At 39.4% G+C, this 22,062-nt stretch overlaps 1 protein-coding gene across 1 annotated transcript; it reads left to right on the top strand.

The window, feature by feature from the left end:
• Positions 1 to 2,140: 2,140 nt before the first annotated feature.
• On the top strand, positions 2,141 to 21,427 carry ca8 (carbonic anhydrase 8 (inactive)). Its single transcript, XM_088311186.1, has 9 exons — positions 2,141 to 2,471; positions 7,038 to 7,229; positions 7,314 to 7,438; positions 8,365 to 8,460; positions 9,083 to 9,145; positions 9,396 to 9,444; positions 11,462 to 11,574; positions 16,179 to 16,369; positions 20,174 to 21,427. Exons 1-8 carry the CDS (start codon positions 2,399 to 2,401, stop codon positions 16,311 to 16,313), a joined length of 846 nt encoding a protein of 281 aa, XP_088167312.1. The 5' UTR covers positions 2,141 to 2,398; the 3' UTR covers positions 16,314 to 16,369; positions 20,174 to 21,427.
• The last annotated feature ends 635 nt before the right edge of the window (positions 21,428 to 22,062 follow it).

The raw sequence follows: 22,062 nt of genomic DNA, 5'->3' as shown, positions 1-22,062 counted from the left end.
CTAAATGTATTTATTTATTTATTTATTTTGCCTTAAACATCTCCTCAAGATGCTGGGAACCTCTGCTATAATCGGTTGCATCCTAAGTTAGACAGATCATTCAAGCCTACACATGAATTGAAATTCTTAAGACATATAAGATCATCCGAATATGGTTTAGTTTTATGTGTTTTCTGAACAAAAAGAAAAAATGATTCAGGTTATTATTTCAAGAGGGTGATGATACGCAATTCAAAGTGCTTTACATGAGTTAACGACCTTAAAATTGAGGTTTATTGTTCAAGTTTGTTTCCATTTATCATCTCATGTTACGTCTGATGGAAATAAAAGTTTTATTTCAATAAAGGCATAATAAGTTGTATGTTCGGGACATGAGAATGTACGGACAGTAAAAAAAAGGGTGAAAAAATAAAACAAAGGGATTTACATTATTGCTCCAGATGAAGTGTAGTGACCAATGTTTGCCTGTAGAGAGTAGTAAAATGTCATGTTTTGGAAGCCTAATCTTGTTGAGCCAACTCAGTCTAAATAAACTATAGAGAGCCCATCTTTGTTCAATTCGCATGGTATTTCTTCTAAAATTATATTCAAATAAGCATTGAATAATGATGCATTTGAAACATACCAATAAATTCTTATAATCGTCTTTGTCATCATAATTCCCTCATCCTATTTCTCACAGTCAAAGATCAATGTTCATCCTTTAAAGTGGGTCTGTCCGTTCCAAGGTTATGGGTTCGAATCTCAGCTCTAGCCTTCCTGTGTGTAGTTTGCACGTTCCCTCTGTATTTGCATGGGCTTTCTCCAGACATTTATATGGATCGATGGTTTCCAAATTGCAGAGTTGGGCACGACCCCTTATTTGTCAGTCAGTTTCCCGCCCTCTGTATTTCCTTATCCTGACATCAGGGAAACCGCGCCTCCCATCTGCTAATGGAGCACACCATTATAAGAGGGGGTCAATACCGCAATCCCTATAAAAACCACAAGATGGCTAGTGGGTTAACGGTTTGATTTCCCCTCTGTTCTCACTGTCTGCGGTATTGCCCCCCTCTTGTAATGGTATGCCCTAGGAGCAGGCGTGAGGCACTGGTTACTAGACGTTAGTGTAAGGAAATACTGGCAGCTTCAAAGCACACTGCAGTCTCACGTCTCTTCATACACAGACACTTGGTAGTGCTTTTGACGTGGTCTGAGACAATTTTTGTCGTTTGCCATCACACGCACAAGGGCCGATTTTTGGGCCGGACAAAAATCCACCTCCGGCCTTTGTGAATTGAACCCTTTTTAAAAAAATTGCCACCCCTCGTCCCCCGCCCCAAAATGGGCGTCTGGCCGGACCAGAGGGACTGCTCCTTGATGTAACCATGTGTCTGTTCTCACGACTCTAGTAAAATCTGATGTGAATCGCACAAATAAAGTAGACTGAGCGTCCTGCTTTTACATTCACAAGTGGGAAACAAGGGATTTCGCATGCATTCCAAAGACATTGTCTTTATAAGGAATCTAGGGTAATTAACATCAGTGTCCTGAAGGATGTGGAGTAAAATAAGATGTGGGCTATGCAGTGATATTGGAATAGCAGGGGCGGGGGCAAGTTACTCTTATTATTACTCAAGTTATTTCTTATTTGATTCTAACAGCTAAATGAATTTCTGTGCAACAGTTCTGACCATCATAAAGGCATCAGAGATAAATAACAATTTGGCCTTGTACCTGCTTTTGCTCACAGTTCTGTTTTCTCAGCCACCTCTGTCTTTTTGCTCAAGGCAGTGTCTTTCTCTGGCCTCCAAAAGAAACACACAAGCATGACCTTCCGACCAGCTCCGCAACACACGCACACACACACACATATGCAACCACCCCCACGCGCATGCACACATACACACACGGAATAGAAAAAAATATGCACGACTATAAAAACACAGTATTTAGTTGTCAGAGAGGTTTATTGTCAAGTATATACAGAAGGCCTACCATGAAAGCTTAAATTGTGAAGTGAATGAATGAAATATCTGTTGGAGGGAAGCCAAAGTGAGTGTGTGCACCTGCAGAGAAAGACAGAAAGGAGGAAGGGAGAGGGGGATGACAGTAGAGCAACATAGAGAGGGAGGGAGGAGCGTGCATACAGAGTAAAGCAAAATGCACAGAACGACAGCTCTATACATAAGGCAGAAACTTGGTAAAGCACAACCGAAGTGTAGGAACTTAAAAGAAATACAAGAGAGAAAACAATTTGCATTTAGATAAAGACGGGGCAGGCTGTATAAAAGCGAGCTGGGAATCCATCTCAAGACTACAGCGACTTCATTTTCTGTCCAAGTAAACAGTGTTTGACAGGCAGTGAACTGAAAGTACGGACTAGTTTCCATCCAGACTGAGCAGACTGCAAAACAGCATGGCCGACAAAGTGAATGAGGAATCAAGTAATAATCCGAGGAAAGATGAGCTGGACTGGGGCTATGAGGAAGGTAGGCTCTTATTCATCATGTGAAGGGGTAATAAGAATATATTTCTTTTCTAAACATTTTTGAATTTTCTTCCTCTTATTTGAGGAAGTTTTATTCATCCCAATAGTGTAAAATATCCCGTCTTTATCCATTGCATTGATAAAATGAGATGAGTGAATCTTTTTTATTTGTCTCACTCTGTCCCTTGCTTGCAACCTTTATTGAGGATTGTGCGTAATCTGTAAAACTCTTACTGTAAGTATCATTGTTTAACTGTTAATTACTAACCTATGATGCAACATAGATATGAACATATTTCTATAAAATTTTAAAGTATAACTTGCATGGTTGTGCCACTAATACAAGTCGACTCATTTTCAACTGTATGTTCAAAAGTATTTCTTGCAAACACACACTTTTACAGGACTAGACAATATTTGGCCACCAGAAATTCCCATGACGTTATCATATTATTTTACATTACTGATCAAGCCCTTTAACAGCGATAAAGTTTGTTCCAGTTGTGTTTGTTTGTATATTCTCTTCAGCAAACAGTTAGATTTACAAGTAAACAAAACATGTAGTCTTCAGGGAAATACAATGGATTTAAAGAGTTTTGTGACTTAAACAAGTGGGACCAAAAATATCTACAACTGAAATAATGTGGTTGCAAAAGTGTGCGCACCTTCTTCTAAGTGGGATGTGCTCAGAACTGACCAAGCACATTCAATCTCATGTTAATAAATGATGAGTCAGCACACACCAGCCACCATTTAAAGTGCCTCTGATTAACCCCAAATAAGGTGTTCCAGTACTCTTCTCATGACTTTTTTTTGCTCTAAAAAAAGAAGATGCTTGTGCATATTCTCATTCACCCTCGTCAAAATGCTTTTGCTAATATTGACTGCTATTTTCCAAATATTTAAGGGCCCAATCCCAGCTAAAGAAAACATGAGTTTGAATGTGATTAGTTCATTAAAATCTCAATACTAAGCACGTGTGCACACTTAAGCCACCACAGTATCACTCTTAAAAAAATAAGACTTTAATTGATTTGTCCTGGTTACGATTGACCATGAGCGCTCGCTCTCTCTCTTTTTTTTTTACATCACAAAAACAAGCACACAGTTGCGTATATTCACCGTAAAGCCAGTAAATGTGCAGCTTTGCAGGTTCCAATACCGCAATTCTACCCTACTTTCTCAGCAAGCAATAGTCCAATTCTCTAAAATTGCAGTGTCATGAAAAATCCCCAAAAACAAAAACAAAATCCCACATCTTTATGAGACTTCGGAGACATTTTCTCCCAAATTAATTACTTTTGGATTGCTTTTGATATTATGTTTTTCTTTTTAAAAAAAAGTATTTATATACAGTACTTTTAAAAAAATAATTTATTAATTTGTGTGTTTTATCTTGAATTTTTATTCGTGTACAGTTAATTGTTCCAGCTTTGTGTGTGTCTTTAAAAGGGCGTTTTTAATAAATTGGAGTTGAAAAACTTGTTCTTCTTCTATTCCAAAATGAACACTTAGATGGGATTTCGACTTGGGAGTTTCCCTGCTTTTGGACAATTTTCTTTGTCTGTAGACACACAACTGAGCGCAAAGGTCAATTGCAATATTGTCAATTGTTTATGCTTCATTTGCAAGCTGAAAACGGATGTATTATGAATTCACCAAAACAACAAAATACCTTTATCCAAAATCCTGTAACATTCGTAATGAACAGTTGCTGTGCGTTCCCATCCAAAACTAAAACAAAACTTTGTGCAGCCTTTTTCAATGGCTATATAGAAATTGTTAAAGCACCCACTAAGTTGTCAAGTGCAGTTGCTGAGGAACGAGGGAATGTGAAGCCCCCCCCCATTCACTCGTCACATTCACTCATTGTGTGTGCTTCTGCTGTGGTTGTGGGGCATTCGTGCTTTTGCTGGACATGGGAAAGCTGGCTAACTTACCAAATCATATGCGTTCGAGCGCCACTTTAAGTTTTCCACTTTCCCGCTAATCTCTGTATTCATGTTATATGTCTGTATTCACATGCATATACCGCACCGGGCATACCTGGCATGGCATAAACAGTACATGACCTCCATAAATCTCTATCTGTTATTGTGACAAAAAAAAAGGGTCACATGTCTTTTTGGGGGATTTTCAAAATTAATAGGTGTGCAAGGTTTTATATCCAGAAGCTATTGATTCTTCGAATTTCAAAGTGTACAATGTGTGCATGTGGGTTTTGTATCCAGAAGCTATTGATCCTTCGAATTTCAGTGCACAATGTGTGTGTTTGGGTGTGTTTTTAAACCTTTTTCCAAACAGGTGTGTGTATTTAACAAGTCTAATTTGTAGCTAACTACCTCCACCTTGTATCACTTTTTTTAGACAAAATGTTTGGAGAAAACAGACTTGGCAAGTCAAGTTGAGCCTATGTAGTTTGTGTTGCATATTTGTAGCAGTACAGTAATTTTTTTAACATCACCACACAGGGTTGGTTTTATAGTATGATGAGACAGCTCTTGTCTAGAGCAGGCTCGGAAAACTACAGCCCGGGGGCCACATGCGGCCCGTTAAACGTTTTAATCCAGCCCGCCAAACTTGAAAAAAATTAAATGAATAAACCTTATTAATGTTTTATTTTCTAGATACTCTGGTGTGTCAAAAACAGATATTTTGCTGTCATGCTTTTGTTCATTTTCATTTAAAATTAAATTAAATATTTTTTTCTCTGATGAGGTGAGGTTACCAAAACACTCCATCCATCTGCCCCTCTGTCAAATTTTATAACCCATTGTGGCCCACCAATCAAAAAATATGCCCACCCCTGGTCTAGAGTAATTTTTGCATTATCACTAAAACTTGCCAAGTTGTAGACCTTCATGTTACAATTTCACTGCATACACTTTTTGAAATTGGTGTAGGAAAGTCCTAATCTGTCTACACTAAAAATAAATAGCGTGTTGAATTTACTCAATTTTATTTAATCAATTGGTTGAACAAGAAGCATCTGAATCCAAATATATTCTAAAGTACAGTCGTAGTATACTTATAAAACATATCTGGCTTCCGATAAACTTATTTTGTGCAACCACTTGACAAAAAGAAGTTGAGTGAATTCTATTCACCATTCTTTTTTTCAGTGTCAATAACCACAGACACAGAATCAAGCTAATCCACAGAAGTCCAGCCTTTATATTATTTGTCCTATCACAAACAATAGAAATAGAAATAAAACAACTGTCACCATGATAAACCGTTTTAACTGTACAGGTATTTTTTTTTTTACGTTTTATTTTCAGAAAGCATTTGATCATTGCAGCATAAAAAAACTCTGCACTAATGATAAATGACACGGGAATCACATTACTGCATGCCCTCATGTATCCCAAATGCCAGGGGTGTCACTATTCACTCGGTTTTATGGTTAGAGAGAGTTTAGTATCCAGGAGATGCACAGGATGTGAACGAATTCAGCGCACAAGCACATTTCAAAAGCAGCTGACAAAGACTGACAATACAAAGGATAGGTATAGAGCACTGCCAATAAACTGCGGTTTTGATCAGCTCTACCCTTAGCACTTCTGTTAACAGTCTTGGAAAAATGACTCAAATTAATTTTATTTTGATTCAGACTGTATGAACATTATTTTGCACTTTGTACCTCTCAGATATTGTTTCTAGCTAAGAACAAAATCAATGTTTGTCTAAGATGCATGTTCACAATTGTAGGCGAGCTCTCTGGTGCATGGCAACTGAGTCATTCCTGTGTCAATGTCTACTTTTGTATTATTTGCCCTCCCACCATGATGAACTTTTTCGAACTGTACAGGTAGTTTTTTTGGTAACATTGGGTCATTCCAGCATTAAAAAAAAAAAGGAAAAAAAGTATACGCTACTGACAAATGACAAGGGGCTCCAGTCCCTTTTCAATTTTTTTTTAACTTTGAACAGTTTGGATTTAATTGCTTTTATTGATGCACAGTGTCCTTGAGGGTCTTGAAAGACGCTTGCAAATTTAATGTATTATGATGATGATGATGATGATTATTATTATTATTAAAATAGGCCTAACGACACCACACCCAAGTACTGTATATTACACGCTTCTAATTCTGCCAAATTTATCTAGGGCATTTGAATTTAGTTTCCACAGAGTATTATGCTAAACACAGAATAAACAGCAGAATGTACATACAGTATACATTACTGACTTTGCCATGATTTTGCATTGCATGCTGTTCCAAGCCTTCTGCTTCAAATTCTAAATATTTCTCATCAGCTATTGAAACTCAATGCATGCATCCCAAAGTTATGGAAGCAAATTGCTCCTAATGTGTGGCAAAATGATTTATTGTGTGACTACAGTATACAGAGCTGGGCACTTGGCCCTTTTTTGCTGGTCTGTCCCCCGCCCTCCGGCCGCAATCTTGTTACCATTTCAGCCTCGACCCTCCGGCCTTTTTCGTAAAAATTGCCGTCCCCCGCCACTGACCCCGTTCAGCACACCCCCACAAAAAATTACGCATCTCATCATCTAGATTGAATTAATGTTGCATGTTTTTGTGCATGCATTTACTCCACATAGGTGTAGAGTGGGGACTCCATTACCCAGCAGCCAATGGTGAGTACCAGTCTCCCATCAACTTGAACTCCAGGGAGGCCCAATATGATCCATCTCTTCTGGATGTCCGCCTGTCACCAAACTATGTGGTGTGTCGTGAATGCGAGGTCATGAATGATGGACACACTGTACGCATCCTTCTCAAGTCAAAGTCAGGTAGGTCCGCGCACAAACTTTTACATTATATCTAACTTTCTTTCCGAGTACATATTTGCTCACAATTTACTATGTTGTGTTCAGTGGTCAGTGGCGGGCCATTACCTAGCGATCATGAGTATGAACTCCACGAGGTTCGATTTCACTGGGGCAAAGAGAATCAGAGAGGATCAGAGCACACGGTCAACTTTAAGGCTTTCCCTATGGAGGTATATACACACACGCACACGCACGCCCACGCACACACACATGCATGCACACCCCCGCACTCGCACACACACCCATACACACACACACCCCCACACACGCACACACACGACCATGAAATCAGACCAAACCACCGTTCGTAAAGTCCTTCAACAAATCACTTTCCATCCGGTAATAGCTTGCATGGCTGAGAAAAGGCAAACTAGAAAGCTAACCCTCTGTATGGTAAAGTGCAAGAGGAAGAAAGAAAAAATGAAACCACTGAGCTATTCAGTCAAGGAGTGCCATTATTGAAACTTTTAAAGGGGAAGCTAACTCCACAAAATTTGGGACAATAATGTGTTCTTTGTGTCTTCACTAGTCTAATCGTGGCATTCTGATTAATTTTGCCTTCGTGGAATATGAGTTAAGACGCAAAATCCACCTATTTTTAGCCATCTCTGCGTTTTTACAGCCAAATGAGTCTGATTCTGTTCTATCCAAACTTTAAAGCACGTATTACTTATTTTATAATTGGGTTTTTGTTGAGTGAGTTTTGTCTCAATAGGTTTTACAAGACCACAGTGAACAAGAGATGCAAAATGCACAAAATACAGTACCATTTTTTCTTTGCGCTTGTATTCCAAGCAAAAACTGAACCTTGTGACAACAACATTTGTTTTTTATACTGTATTGCTATCTGATGGTGCATAGATGTGCTGTACATCTCTTGAGTGATTTAATGTATATGTTTAACATGTAAAATTTGCCAAATAGGCCGGCCCTGTTTGGTATGACTAGGTATACAACTCCTTTTCTTCTTGGATAAGAGTCTTCAGTCATCACCAGCTGATGGTGTCCATCGCGTTCAGTCACTATTGCTCTGCACACCTGTTGATGACAATGACCTTTTGAAATTCAACTTGTGTTCTATTGTTTCTCGTTGAAGCTGCATTTGATTCATTGGAACAGCACGCTGTTCAACTCTCTGGAGGATGCTCTGGGGAAGAAGAATGGAGTTCTCATCATTGCACTTTTTGTGCAGGTGAGCAAAACATGAAAGTCATTCAAAACGCAATTCATTTTATTTTATACTCACAAAGTCAGGCAGACAGAGAGTTGTTGTGAGCATTGCCTGCGCCTCTTAAACTCCTAACGCTAAACACATTCCTTTCTTCGTCATTTGTTAGTAATGCTGACTTTTCATTGCTATAGCGTTGTATAAACACAATACAGAGGCATGTGTACCACTTGCGCAACAAGTTCCAATTCCGGTTTTCCTGTCATCATCCCTAAAGAAATGTAATTACACATTACACATTTTCTCAGTTTAGCTTTAACACTAAATTGTATAATTTTAGTCACATTTTCCTTTGGAAATCAGTTTTTCCACATTCTACTTCGGACACACATATATGAACTGTTATTACAAACATTTCATTGTAGCAGGAACTGAGCCTTAAAAAAAATAATTACGCCCCCCAAAAAATCTGGTCTTTTATACTGTTATGTTTTTCCTTCCTTCAATTGTTTGAGTTTTGCTTACCCAAGGAAGGGAACATGTTTTCACTTGTAATTACGGCAACTGGAATCGTTCCACAATCACTATCATCTCCCAAAGATACAGTGCTCATTGTTGACCGCTCAAATTGAAATTGTGCCAACAGATTGGTAAAGAGCATCTGGGTCTGAAAGCCATCACAGAAGTTCTACAGGACTTGCAGTACAAGGTGAGAGTGACACAGAAAAAGCATCCAAGTAGATTAAATGGCGTGTTGGACCAGATAAAGAAACACTGAAAAGCTGTTTTCCAAAACCTTATAAATCCATTTTGACTACTCAAAGAAATATTATTTACCGACTCTTGCACATTTTTATAATAATTAATTCTATCAGATTTTGAAAAGAGCTCGTCAAATATACATAATTTATTTTGTGATGATATTTAGTGATTTTATGTTTGTTTGTTTTTTCCATTAGGGGAAGAGCAAGACAATACCGTGCTTTAATCCAAACACGTTGTTGCCTGGTAAGATGAATGTACAAAGCCACATGATAGACTAGCTGTGTCATGACCCGTGTCGGTCATGTCAGGTGTTTTTGTTATTGTTTTTGTCACGTTCCTTCCCCCACGCCATGTGTGTTTTTTTTTGTCAGCTGAGTGGGGCGTTTCCCCTCAGCACTCGTTCCTCACCAGTCACGCACCTGTTCCCCGTTACCGTCACACACCTGATCCCCATCTGCTCACTTAATGACTGGACTATTTGAACACCTCATCCCGACAGCTCAGCGTCGGAACATTACTCCCTGTACGGACTGTCACGGCCACTCTCATTCTCCCTCTCCCTCTCCCTCTCCCTCTCGCACTCGCACTCGCACTCGCACTCGCACTCGCACTCGCACTCGCACTCGCACTCGCACTCGCACTCGCACTCGCACTCGCACTCGCACTCGCACTCGCACTCGCACTCGCCCTCGCCCTCGCCCTCGCCCTCGCCCTCGCCCTCGCCCTCGCCCTCGCCCTCGCCCTCGCCCTCGCCCTCGCCCTCGCCCTCGCCCTCGCCCTCGCCCTCGCCCTCGCCCTCGCCCTCGCTCATGCCCACGATCCCTAGTGTTTGTCACGGTCCTCGTTACTTGTCGTTTTTGTTCTGTTTAGTCACGTTTAGTTTGTCTTTGTTATTTTGCACCCTGCCACGTTTGTTTGTTCACGCCACGTTGTTTGTCCTCGTTTGATTACTTTAATAAATTCCCTTTAGTTTACCCTTTGCCCTGCTTCCTCGCATTCTGGGTCTACCTCCTCCTCGCCCACCGATCGAATCCTGACAAGCTGTTTTAAATGTGGGGTGGGGTCAGATCCAGAGGTGGGCAATTCGCAAAAATTTGCCGGTCAGTCATTTGTCATTGGCCTCGGTACCTGTCTGTCATCGTCAGTTCAGCATTATTTCAAGCCCAACAAAACTGTAATGTCACTGTGTCAGTCCGTCATTATATTTTAACCTCACTTCCGTCTGTAAACTTCACCGGTTCGCTAGTCCGTCAATTGTCAAGCTAAAAAAAAAGTCATCGTCCAAATGAAAAATCCAAATACATTTCGCATAGCCTATTCTGATTTCCTAATCTATTGAAAAGTTAAATACAACGGGGGCATGCTGGTGGCTGCCAAAAAGCCCAAAGGTTTTAGTTTTACTAATTTTACTTACTACTTTAACCAGAGTCCTGTGTCGCATTTTTGCCAAAAACACAATCCTGGCGGATTAAAATGCTTCTTAGTCCTTGTGGAAACTGAAACCAAGTTGCCATGACAATCCATCAATGCTTCTTCTTCAACATCATTGTCGTCTTTGGCCCAGTCCCAAAGTCCACACGACACCCTACGGTCCTTATTAAAGTGTACATGCAGTAGAATTGCACATGAACAGCGCATGTTACAAGCAAACGGATATCGCAGAATTGGGACAGTGCATGTGACATCGTGGAATTACGACACTCTGTTCACTCGTCATCATACATGGGGCTACCGGTTGTTGTTTTGGCAATTTTGCTGCTTAAAATTACATTAAAACTGCAGTAAAGTAGTCGTAAAGTAAAAAACTTGGGCTTGGGCGTCCAGTGGAGGACAGCTACTAGTCCATTATTTGTACTTTTAGTAAAAAACGCATACTGATAACAGTGTCTTCAAGCAAAAAAAAAAGAAAGTTGTCAGTAACAGTGGCGACATAAGATGGCTGCCTATTGATAGTCCATTCATATATAAGACCATGGTTTTAACCTCCTTTCCACTGACGGTTAAAAATCAACGTCCGTCAATGCTTAGTCCATCATTTCTTTGGTCAGTGTACGTTGTTGTCAGTCATAACTCATCAGAAAATCAGGCATCTGTCAGTGACGGACCTCCCGTCAGACTGACGGAATGCCCACCTCTGGGGGGGATCAGTTCATACTAAATTGCATATCAACTACGTAGGAAAGCTTCACACACGCACACGCACTGGCAAGGATTTCATCAAGAACATTATGTGAATATAGATTTTTAAATTTGCCTCCAGATCCATTATTGAGAGACTACTGGGTTTATAAAGGATCTCTGACAACACCACCTTGCAGTGAAAATGTGATTTGGATCCTCTACCGCTACCCTCTCACTATATCTCAATTACAGGTAAATATATGAGTGTTATGCATTTTTCCATTTCATCTTTCAATTGTCGCTATTTGATCAAGGAAGAATAGTATTTTGAATATGAAATAGGTCAAACATGAGAAATGTTCATTCAGTGGGATTAGAGCATATACATACATGAATACATACATCACATGGATTAAAAATAAAATAAAAAAAGTTCATATGAAGTTGATAAAGCATTGCGCATCAGTTAAAATACGTAAAAGTATAACAGGAATTATAGCAAATCACTCATCATGTGTACATTTATTTATTCAGTCATTTATTTCGTACAAAGTAAAATTCCTTTAAGAATGAATTAACTTAATTAATTGAATGATTTACTGCATGTATTGTATGTTCTAGTATTTTAAACAACAGTTCAAACAATTCTACATATGTCAAACATCCGTCAACTATTTATAGTCCTTAACAGTTTGTCCACAATACAAGCATGTGTGTGCGTGCGTGTGTACCTACACTTCACATATCGCAGTTGCTATAGATGCAGACTAAATTTGTTCAGGCCATAAATCTGTCTGTAAACTAAAAGTGTTAGCTATGTATTTTTTTTTTAAGTCAGTGTACAATAGTCAGATGCAACACAGTACAGGAAAAATACGTTATCAGGAGTGTTATTTTATTTGATTTTATGTTTTTTTTTGCCAGCATTACTGCTTACTAATAAATTTGAACATCTTCTGCTTCACATTTCAAATTAGTTTTATTCATGAAAATGCTAACAAATACAATGCTGTTGTATTGCTATGATCTTCAATTTCCATAGGTATGCTGTACGTGCTGTCTTCAGATGATCACATTACATTCCCATGCTCACCATTAAGTCAGCATGCCGTGCACTTTGTGCTGTCTGCACCGGTCGTCTTATTTTCCCACAGCTTCTCTTACTTTCATACATAAACACTTAGCACTGACAACAGCCTGAGGAGATCACGAGTGAACTGCAAATATTTGAAGTGAGAAGGTCATATTCGTCTTTGTGAAGTCAAATAAACACTGTGTTATTGCCTTACATGGGCCAGAATGTTGGTTGGTACCTTCTCCTACTGTCAGGTAGCAGCAATTCTTTGTTTCAGTACATATTTTATATTTAATTCAAAGTTGTGGTTCCACTGCAAAATGAATGTCTATGAATAAATGTTTCTAAAGCAACTTTTCCATTACAGGTTCCAGAGAGGTCTTGCTCGGCCTTTTGCTTCCCATGACAAACAGGCACCATTCAAATGGGGCGGGATTGGGAGTGGATCAACTGAACTGTGCAACCCGCACTGCATTATGCAACATTTTGCCATAAGATTTTACAAGTGCTGAGTCCGGCCATTGGTTGTGTGGCAGTTTAAAATAAGATTTGCTGTTACATGATGTGGTGATGTCGCAAATGACAGCCCATCAAATGCTCAGAACTTTCCACACAGATGAAAAATCAATTTCCGTGTTTAAGCCAGCAGGAGACTGTAGGAACATTTCCAGTGTTACTGCACTGGCCCGAAAGTGTCTAAGAGAGAGGAACCAGTGTGTTTCGGTGTAGATTCTTTAAAATGGAAAAGGACCTTTATATTCACAAGCACTGCATCTTCACCCACAACTGTCAGGATCGCCGGTAGGCGGGAAGGAGGTGGACCCAAAATGCGAGGAAGCAGGGAATGGTGTAACGTAAAGGGAATTTATTGAGTGGCTCAAATAAGGACAAAACAAAGTGGCTGGGTGCAAAATAACAAAAGAAAACTAAACGTGACTAAACTGGTCAAAACAACGACGAACAAAGAACTGTGACAGAAACTAAGGAACAATGGCGAGGGGGGAGAACAGGAGCATGAACGGGATCAGGGAGCAATAGTGACAGTCCGAAGAGCGTAGCGGGAGCAGCGATGTCGGGAATGAAGGGCATGGCGGGAGAAGCAATGCACCGACAATGGGTTGTCGGAGTGAGGTGTTTAAATAGTCCAGTAATCCGGGAAGGAGATGGGCATCAGGTGTGTGAGGCTAACGGGGAACAGGTGCGTGGCTGGTGGGGAACGAGTGCTGAAGGGAACGCCCCACTCAGCTGACCAAATAAACACAGGAGCACATGGCAGGAAGGTGAAGAAAATAACAAAAACACTGACATGACCGACACGGATCATGACAACAACTTTGGTATTCAAAAAGTAGTGTGGGCATGATTTCAAGCATGATACTGCAACACCCCTAAATACGAACGTAAGCGTCTGAATTTAGCTCGATTGTTCGTAGATCGAGACACATCCAATTTCAATCTATAATTGCCATTTGAGGTCATTAAAATAATTTAGTGTAATGCCGAAGAAAAGGAGATGCAGGACAAAAAATACTTTACGACTGTTCACTTGCCAATAACAGCAAGTCAAACAGAGGTCCGCGATACAAACCACTCCTTCCTCAAACCACCCCTCATGTATTAGTTCCTTGGGAGAATTATGTTAAGAATCACCATACGTATTATATACCGTACTGGAACTTATCCCTTCAGAGCAAAATAAATGTGCATACGTACAATACATCCATCCATTTTCTGTACCGCTTCTCCTCACGAGGGTCGCGGAGCCTATCCAGCTATCTTTGGGCAGTAGGCGGGGGACACCTTATACTGGTTGCCAGCCAATTGCAGGGCACACAGAGACAAACAACTATCCGCGCTCACACTCATACCTAGGGGCAATTCGGCCTGCCATGCATGTTTTTGGATTGTGGGAGGAAACCGGAGTACCTGGAGGAAACCCACGCAGGTACAAGGAGAACATGCAAACTCCACACAGAAAGGTGGGCGCCGGGATCGATCCCACGACCGCTGCTGTCTCTCACTGTGAGGCCATTGTGCTAACCAGTCGAGCCACCGTGCCGCCCCACGTACAATACAATACAATTTTATTTGTATTGCACATTTCACAACAGTTGGAGGCACAGACGGGTGTCTGACTCCAAAGTAAGACGTAGACAAAGATTGTTGCCAGAGATTTCTTATCTTCTGTGGCTTCTTCTAAGAGCGCCGAGTTCAGGTGAAGCTGTTGTTGGGGAGGCAGGTGCTGATGAAGCCATTGCAGAGGATTCACCGGCCTGGGTTGTCATCATTCTTCTTTGTTGAGGTGTTGAACAGTGGCTAGCAAGATGACAGGGTGGTCTTCCTCTTCTATGTATGATGTGGCGCGCTGTTAAAAATACGGCATTGTACAAACATATTTTATATTTATGAACATCTGTGAGCGTTTGCAACTGAGTAGTCAACCCCCCACCCCGCCCCAACCCCCACACATGCGCGCGCAAGATCCATAGTCATGGTTCCCTAAAACAGAATTCCCACATAGGCAGAAGTCTGCCCAACACACCGTAACAAACGCCAGGCTTTGAAGAGCTTCATTTCCTTGACAATGTGTTTTTCTTTTCCATTGCTTAGCTTGTATCTCATGCACTCATTTGCATTTGCTAGCTAACAGCCAATCAGACTGATTGTCAGTGACAATGCTTTACATACTCCGATTGGTGGCTCATTCATTCAAATCATATCTAAAAATCACAAAGACACAGAAATCTTCACATTTCTATTGAACGATATACCTCACTAAGCGGTGAAGGTTTTCAAGTGTGCGCGTAGAGAAAGTTGTTCTTTTTTTTTGTCAGGGTTCGTTTAATGCTGCAAACAGTTGCAAATATGTTCGCCAGACATTTTCACAAAATTTAAACATTTGCAAACAGTTTTTTTGTTCACCTTCAAAATTTCTTCATAACAAGAATGGCAGTAAAATTGTTGGCGAAATGTCAGGCTTGTACCTGCCTGCATCATGAATGTGTTGAGCAAGATTCCGGACACGCATGCATTCCACTTTGTGAAAGCATGACTATGGACCGAAGGACAAACAACAACCTCCCAGTCATGTTGCTTGCATGCTATATTGTAAGGGTAATGTATTTGGTTTAAGATATATTCTCTTGGAGGGGCGGCCCGTTGGCCGACTGGTTAGCACGATGGCCTCACAGTGCAGAGGTTGTGGATTTGATTCCGGCTCCGGCCTTCCTGTGTGGAGTTTGCATGTTCTCCCCGAGCCTGCGTGGGTTTCCTCCGGGTACTGCGGTTTCCTCCCACAATCCAAAAACATGCCTGGCAGGTTGATTGGACACTCTAAATTGCCCTTAGGTGTGAGCGTGGATGGTTGTTCGTCTCTGTGTGCCCTGCAATAGGCTGGCAACCAGTTCAGGGTGTCCCCCGCCTACTGCCTGAAGATAGCTGGGATAGGCTCCAGCACCCCCCGCCACCCTTGTGAGGAGAAGCGGTACAGATAATGGATTGATTCCCTTAGAGACGGTATTTAGATATCCTTCCCGGCCAATGTCACTCCTGACTATCATGTACCGCTGTCACTGGTGATGATTCTTTGAATTTATTGTTTATTTTGAAAACGGCCCACTAGGCATCTGACCCATTGGCCTGATGGCAAGTCCTGCCCTGATACAAGTATCTGAAATGTCACTCTGACGCAACCTTTTATCCCTTGAGGCTGGAAACCTACTAAAAGAACCTCCTATTTAATTTGGCCACTCATGTAATATTTCCTTTTTTTTCTTTGCAGATTGAAGAGTTTCGTAGGCTGCGTTCACATATAAAAGGCGCGGAGCTGCCAGAAGGAAATGATGGGATGTTGGGGGACAATTTCCGTCCAACCCAACCACTGAGTGATCGGACAGTTAGGGCGGCTTTCCAGTGATTCTCATTTTCCACTGCGAACTACAAACAAAAGATCTACAGAAACAAACCTGGAAGGTAACAAGTATTTGAGCTCGTCAAACGTTCCTTTGTGTGTCACATTCTTTTTTTGCACCAAAAACAAAAAACAATCTTTTTAATAAATGGGCTCATGTCCCTCAGCTATTCATTCCTTTGGAACCACATTATAATGGATCAAGTCCCAACAGATCAAGCCCAGTTCACTTACTAATCTGGCTCAAGCCTATATAAAGTCCTTGGAGTATGGAGAGATTCTGAATGCACAAGCTCATTAGCACTGCGGCAGGAAAGTAAGGCAGGATATATTGATATATTAGAGGCAAGAACACTAAAATTCCTTGATTAGATGAACTTAAAACGTAGGAATGTGCTTTGTATCAGTGTCTATAGAAAAACACTACACAGAACGACTTCAATTGAACCTTTGATTAAGGCAGGGGTGTCAAACTAATTTTTGTGGACGGGCCACATCGTAGTTGTGGTTTCCCTCAGAGGGCCGGTATGACTGTGAACCCATATAAATTGATTGGAAAGCCAGTTTTGAAATCAGAAGCTAGTAAGTAATGTTCAACAATTTTTCAATTTATTTTAAAAGGGGAGGATTGGTAACAAATAAATGGCAATATCTCATATCTCAGTGTTGTTAAAAGTGAAGAAAATATGCTAGAAACAGGAAGTTGATGCAGATGATTTGCCCTTTGCGGGCCACGTAAAATGAGGTTGCGGTCCAGATCTGGCCCCCGGGCCTTGAGTTTGACACAGGTGGATTAAGGTCATGCGATCATTTTTTAAACCCGTTTTTTCCTTTTAGTAATTTTAGAAACCCTTATTTCTCTCTTTCCTTCGTTCTCGTTCTTCCTTTTTCCATCTTTGCTTTACTTTTAAAATATCTTAAATGTTTTTAAAGTTTTATGTTGATGTATTTAAATGTTGCCATACATTCTTTTAGTAGTAGTGGTGGTCCGCTACGTTTGCTTTCTCTTTTTTGGTTTGGATGTCGTTAACTGCTGTGTTTGTAAATTAAATGTGCTATTCGAATAACGCGAAAAAATGTGTTTAGTGAGAGGAGAGGAAGGGGAGATTTGGGGGAAGCGCTTATAGGCTGCTGCAGTGTCAAGGGGAAATACCAAATAGTCAGAAACTGTGTGAGGTAAGGGAAAAGTGCAGGAAAACAGAGGACTGTTGTTTCTAGTGTAAGTGGATACTGATCTGGTTGCACTAGAACAAATGCACCTGTGAAGTAACGAGTTTGTATAAGTAAGATGTAGGGCGGAGCTCATAAGGGCCAGAACAGACAAGCTGCCTTAAGAACGGTGACTTTCTGTCTTGTGTCATGGTGTACAAGTTAGACTGGCTAAAAAACTTGGAAAAATACTTTTCACATGACAAACGTGCTACATGCCTAAAATCTTTATTATTTTTCATCACCAACATGAATTAACATAACGTCCACAATATTAACTGGGAAGAGCAACTTTATTTTTCAAACAATATTTCGCCTTGCCTAAGCAAACTGTTACATTTATTTAGTTTTAAAATCAGAATCACTTGATAATCCTGACTTCTTTCTCAATTTATAATTCTGGTGTATTTTGGATCTGGCATTAGCCATTATAGTTGTAGAGATTCATGCCATAGAGCAGGGGTGGGAGAACGTTTTGATTGGCGGGCCACAATGGGTTCTAAAATTGGACAGAGGGGCCGGACCAGGAGCAGATGGATGGAGTGTTTTGGTAACCTCACCTCATCAGAGAAAAAAAGTACAATTAATTTGAAATGAAAGTGAACAAAAGCATTACAACAATATATATGTCATTGAAAAACCACAATATTTAGAAAATCAAACATTAACAAGGTTTATTCATTTATTCATTTTTTTCAAGTTCGGCGGGCCGGATTAAAATGTTTTACGGGCCGCATGTGGCATGTTTGCTCACGCCTGCCTTAGAGAGTATTAAATTAGCAGTATAAATGCTCTTCACCTAAACGTGCTGTTGCTCTGATTCTTGCTTGCTCTGGTCAGTGTTTTCAGTCGCCATCAGACTGTTTTTAAAGGGAAAGCCAATCATTTTAACCACCGTCGTTGTCCAGCTGTTATACATGATAAAGATTTTACCTAAACATTAAAGCTGTCCAAATGAATTAAAGTACACTATGTAAGATGTTTACTGTGCGGATTAAAATTAATGGTTTTTTTAAAAACACATTTATTCCAGTGATAGTAGAATAGAACATTTTCTTTGAATTTTAGATTAGATAGATTTTCTCGCATGACCAAGCTTTTTATCTTTAAGAGAGAGGCCAAACACCAGGGCTGTTATAGTTTGGGATTTTTCATTTTAGTGTAATTTTTATTTAGTTTTGACTTTTTATTTCTAATTCAGTTAGTTGTAACTAGTTTTTAGAATAGATTTGTTAGTTTTGGGGAAAATGTAGAGTTATAGTTTAGTTTCTATTAGTTTTAGTTTTTTGTAACGTGGTGTTTTGTCAGGTGTGATTTTTTTTTTAAATGTAACACAAATTGCTCATTAAAAACTCCCAAAAAGATAACATTTGAAAACGTTATTAACTTTCTAAAACTAATGCCGAATAACTATTAAGAATTAAAACATAACAGTTCACTTAAACTTATGTGCAATAAGTCCAAGAAAAGCGCAGTGCATTAATGCAGCTTCTAAAGTCAAAATGCAGATGAAACACACAACATACTGTAAATGTTGCTAAACATTTCATTCATGGAATCAAAATATGACAAAAAAAGGACAAAAGGCTGACCAATCCTTCACCATTTTTATAAAATACTCATCATTGACAGAAAGCTACTCATTGTCATTCTAGTTGTGATTGTATGTGAATGCATTACTGCATGCAGGGAGCTGAGTGGATATAACACGTTTTACCCACCCCTGTTCAAATGACAGACAAATAATGATAGTTTAAAAATATTTTTCACAATTCATGTAGCCTACAACTTCTCAATTGAAAATAAAATGAAAGTCTTTTAATAAGGTAAACACCCTCTTATACTGTAACTGGGGATGTGGCACTGGTCAGAATAAACCAATCACATTTAAACCTATGTTAAATAGCCAGCATACATCAGATACCATTTGCATCTGTGCTAGAGAGCTTCCAGGGCTTCGAAGGCATGTCATTTCTAAGGCATTCAAATCTATCATTGAACACAGTAAACTGAGTCATAATCACGTGGAGAAAATATAGCACAATGGGGATATGACCAAGAACTGGATGCTTCTCCAAAATAGACAAGAAAAAAATGGCAGACAGCAAATGAATTTAACATGCATGTTTTGGGAATACGGGACCATGTACAAGGACAACATGCAACCTCCACGCAGGAAAGCCTGAACCGAAATTTGAATGCTAGAACTGCTTGGCAGCGAGACCATTCTGGTAATCACCACATCACCATGCTGAATAACATCAATTCATGGCGATATTAAATATGTTGATTTTGCAATCATAAAATATCCCCAAAACATATTCAAATCTAAAAATTATGGTTTTTGTCCAGGTACAATAGTCAAACATTAACTTATATAAATGTTGGATGACTAACACCAAAAATACTTTATAGAAAAAAACTTTATCACTGACCAACTTTTTTCCATGTCTGGTCAGCTTTTAAAATACTGCAGTACCATTTTATGTTTATTGTCCCATCACTATAATTGCGCTAACAGAACCACAGGAGCGATAAATGTTTCCAGTGTTCCCTCCCTTTATACACCTCATCTCACATCGGGTTTTGTTTTTTGCATTCCTTTAAGTCTGATGCATACATTGATGAGACTTGTTCTTCTTTTTTTTGGACAACAGGGAAGAACGAGGCAATGTGAAGAACAGCAAGAACAGCGGGAAGGAGAGAGCTGAAGACGTTTGACCATAGTGTACATTAATACATTCAGCAGATCTCCAGACTGAAATTGTAAAATAAAGCACAATTTCTCTGGTTCTTCCATTTCTGCCAAATATATAAAATACACATGCACACACCAAGTCCTGGTATTTGTTATTATACGTGCACTTAAATACCAATCTTTAAAGTGGTTAAGGAACTCGTCTGCATCTGATAATATGATGTATCTGAATTATTTAAAATTTCTTAAAATTATGAAAGTCATAGAGATAATGTTTGTGTGATATGCAGTAAATAGCTTCAGATAAGGTTAATTTGCTAATATTTGTAACTAAGACTAATGTAATATATTAACAAGTAACACACTTGAAATCTTAGGGGACATATTGAAGAAAAACATACTTTTTAAGTGTATGTATACCAATAGTTGGGTCTTTGGAGTCGACCCATCAAGTTCAATAAAACTTTTGTTATTGTGTATCTGGTTGTGTCTGTGAGCGAGCTGTTGTGCATACATATTACATATTTACATATTAACCACCTCCACACCAACTTTCTCCATCCGTGACATGTTCAGCCAACTGGGTGCAGCTCCTGAGGGATTTTTTACCAGCTGCCTGAGTGTAGCCACTGGGTGGCGCTGTTTCAAACATGATATTGCAGAGGTACGATCACACACAAACATCCGCAAAATAAGAATTTTTAAAAACTTACTTTTATTCTGCTAACTCAAACGCTTACATCAATTTCATACACGAGCTTCCGTGGTTTATTTTAAATTAATTGTTATGAGTGCCCAATTCATATTGTACATAACAATGTGACATCCCACTTTATGAACTTTTTTTGGGGACCGATAAACACGTTTTCCTGGATCGGTATCTCATAATCAACCATTGAATAACAAAAAAAAACAACAATAACAAAATAATAATAAATACATACATACATAAACATTGTATCTGAATTCCCCATGTTATTTTGGAAAAATACTCTTTTTCAAGTCTTCCTCCTTTTTCCCCTTCTTAGTTAATATTAATAAGAAATAAATAGTTGTGTTTTATTTCTTTGTAGAAGTGTGTTTTCACTTGTTTCTATATTGCATTATATTTATTTTAACCATTCTCTGGTTAAAAAAAAAATGATAATAGTTTAGGGGCTGGAATGGGTGCCCTGCAATTGACTGGCAACCATTTCAGGGTGTCCCCCGCCTACTGCCCGACGATAGCTGGGATAGGCTCCAGCATCCCCCGCGACCCTAGTGAGGAGAAGCGGTACAGAATATTGATGGATGGATGGATGGGCTGGAATGGATAAATTGCTTTCCCAGTCATTTCAACGATTAATGAGGTTCCACTGAAGTTCAATATTACTGTTGGGCCTGACAGTAGAAAGAAGGTTGAACAGTCTTTTGGCTATTGTAATTTACTTTATTACACAAATACTGTATAGTCATGTGTGCATACACACACACACACACACACACATATATATATATATATATATATATAAATATATATATATATATATATATATCTATCCATCCATCCATCATCTGTACCGCTTCTCCTCACTAGGGTCGCGGGGGGTGCTGGAGCCTATCCCAGCTATCTTCTATATATATATATATATATATATATATATATATATATACATATCTATATATATATATATATAGATAGATAGATACAAAGAGAGAGAGAGAGAGGCATTTTATCATGTGAACCTATATTTTTCTACTATGATATCATTCTTTGTATATAAATAACCTACCAGCGTAAACCGAGTTGATCTATGTCATCTACTGATAATTTGCTTTCTCTTTCTTTCTTACAATTTTTGTTTTCAT

Source organism: Idiotropiscis lumnitzeri, chromosome 12 (assembly GCF_059441095.1).
Source record: "Idiotropiscis lumnitzeri isolate Australia: NSW breed Sydney's pygmy pipehorse chromosome 12, RoL_Ilum_1.0, whole genome shotgun sequence".
Lineage (NCBI taxonomy): Eukaryota > Metazoa > Chordata > Actinopteri > Syngnathiformes > Syngnathidae > Idiotropiscis > Idiotropiscis lumnitzeri.
The sequence above is the reverse complement of the archived record's forward strand: the minus strand, read 5'-3'. Positions and strand labels throughout refer to the sequence as shown.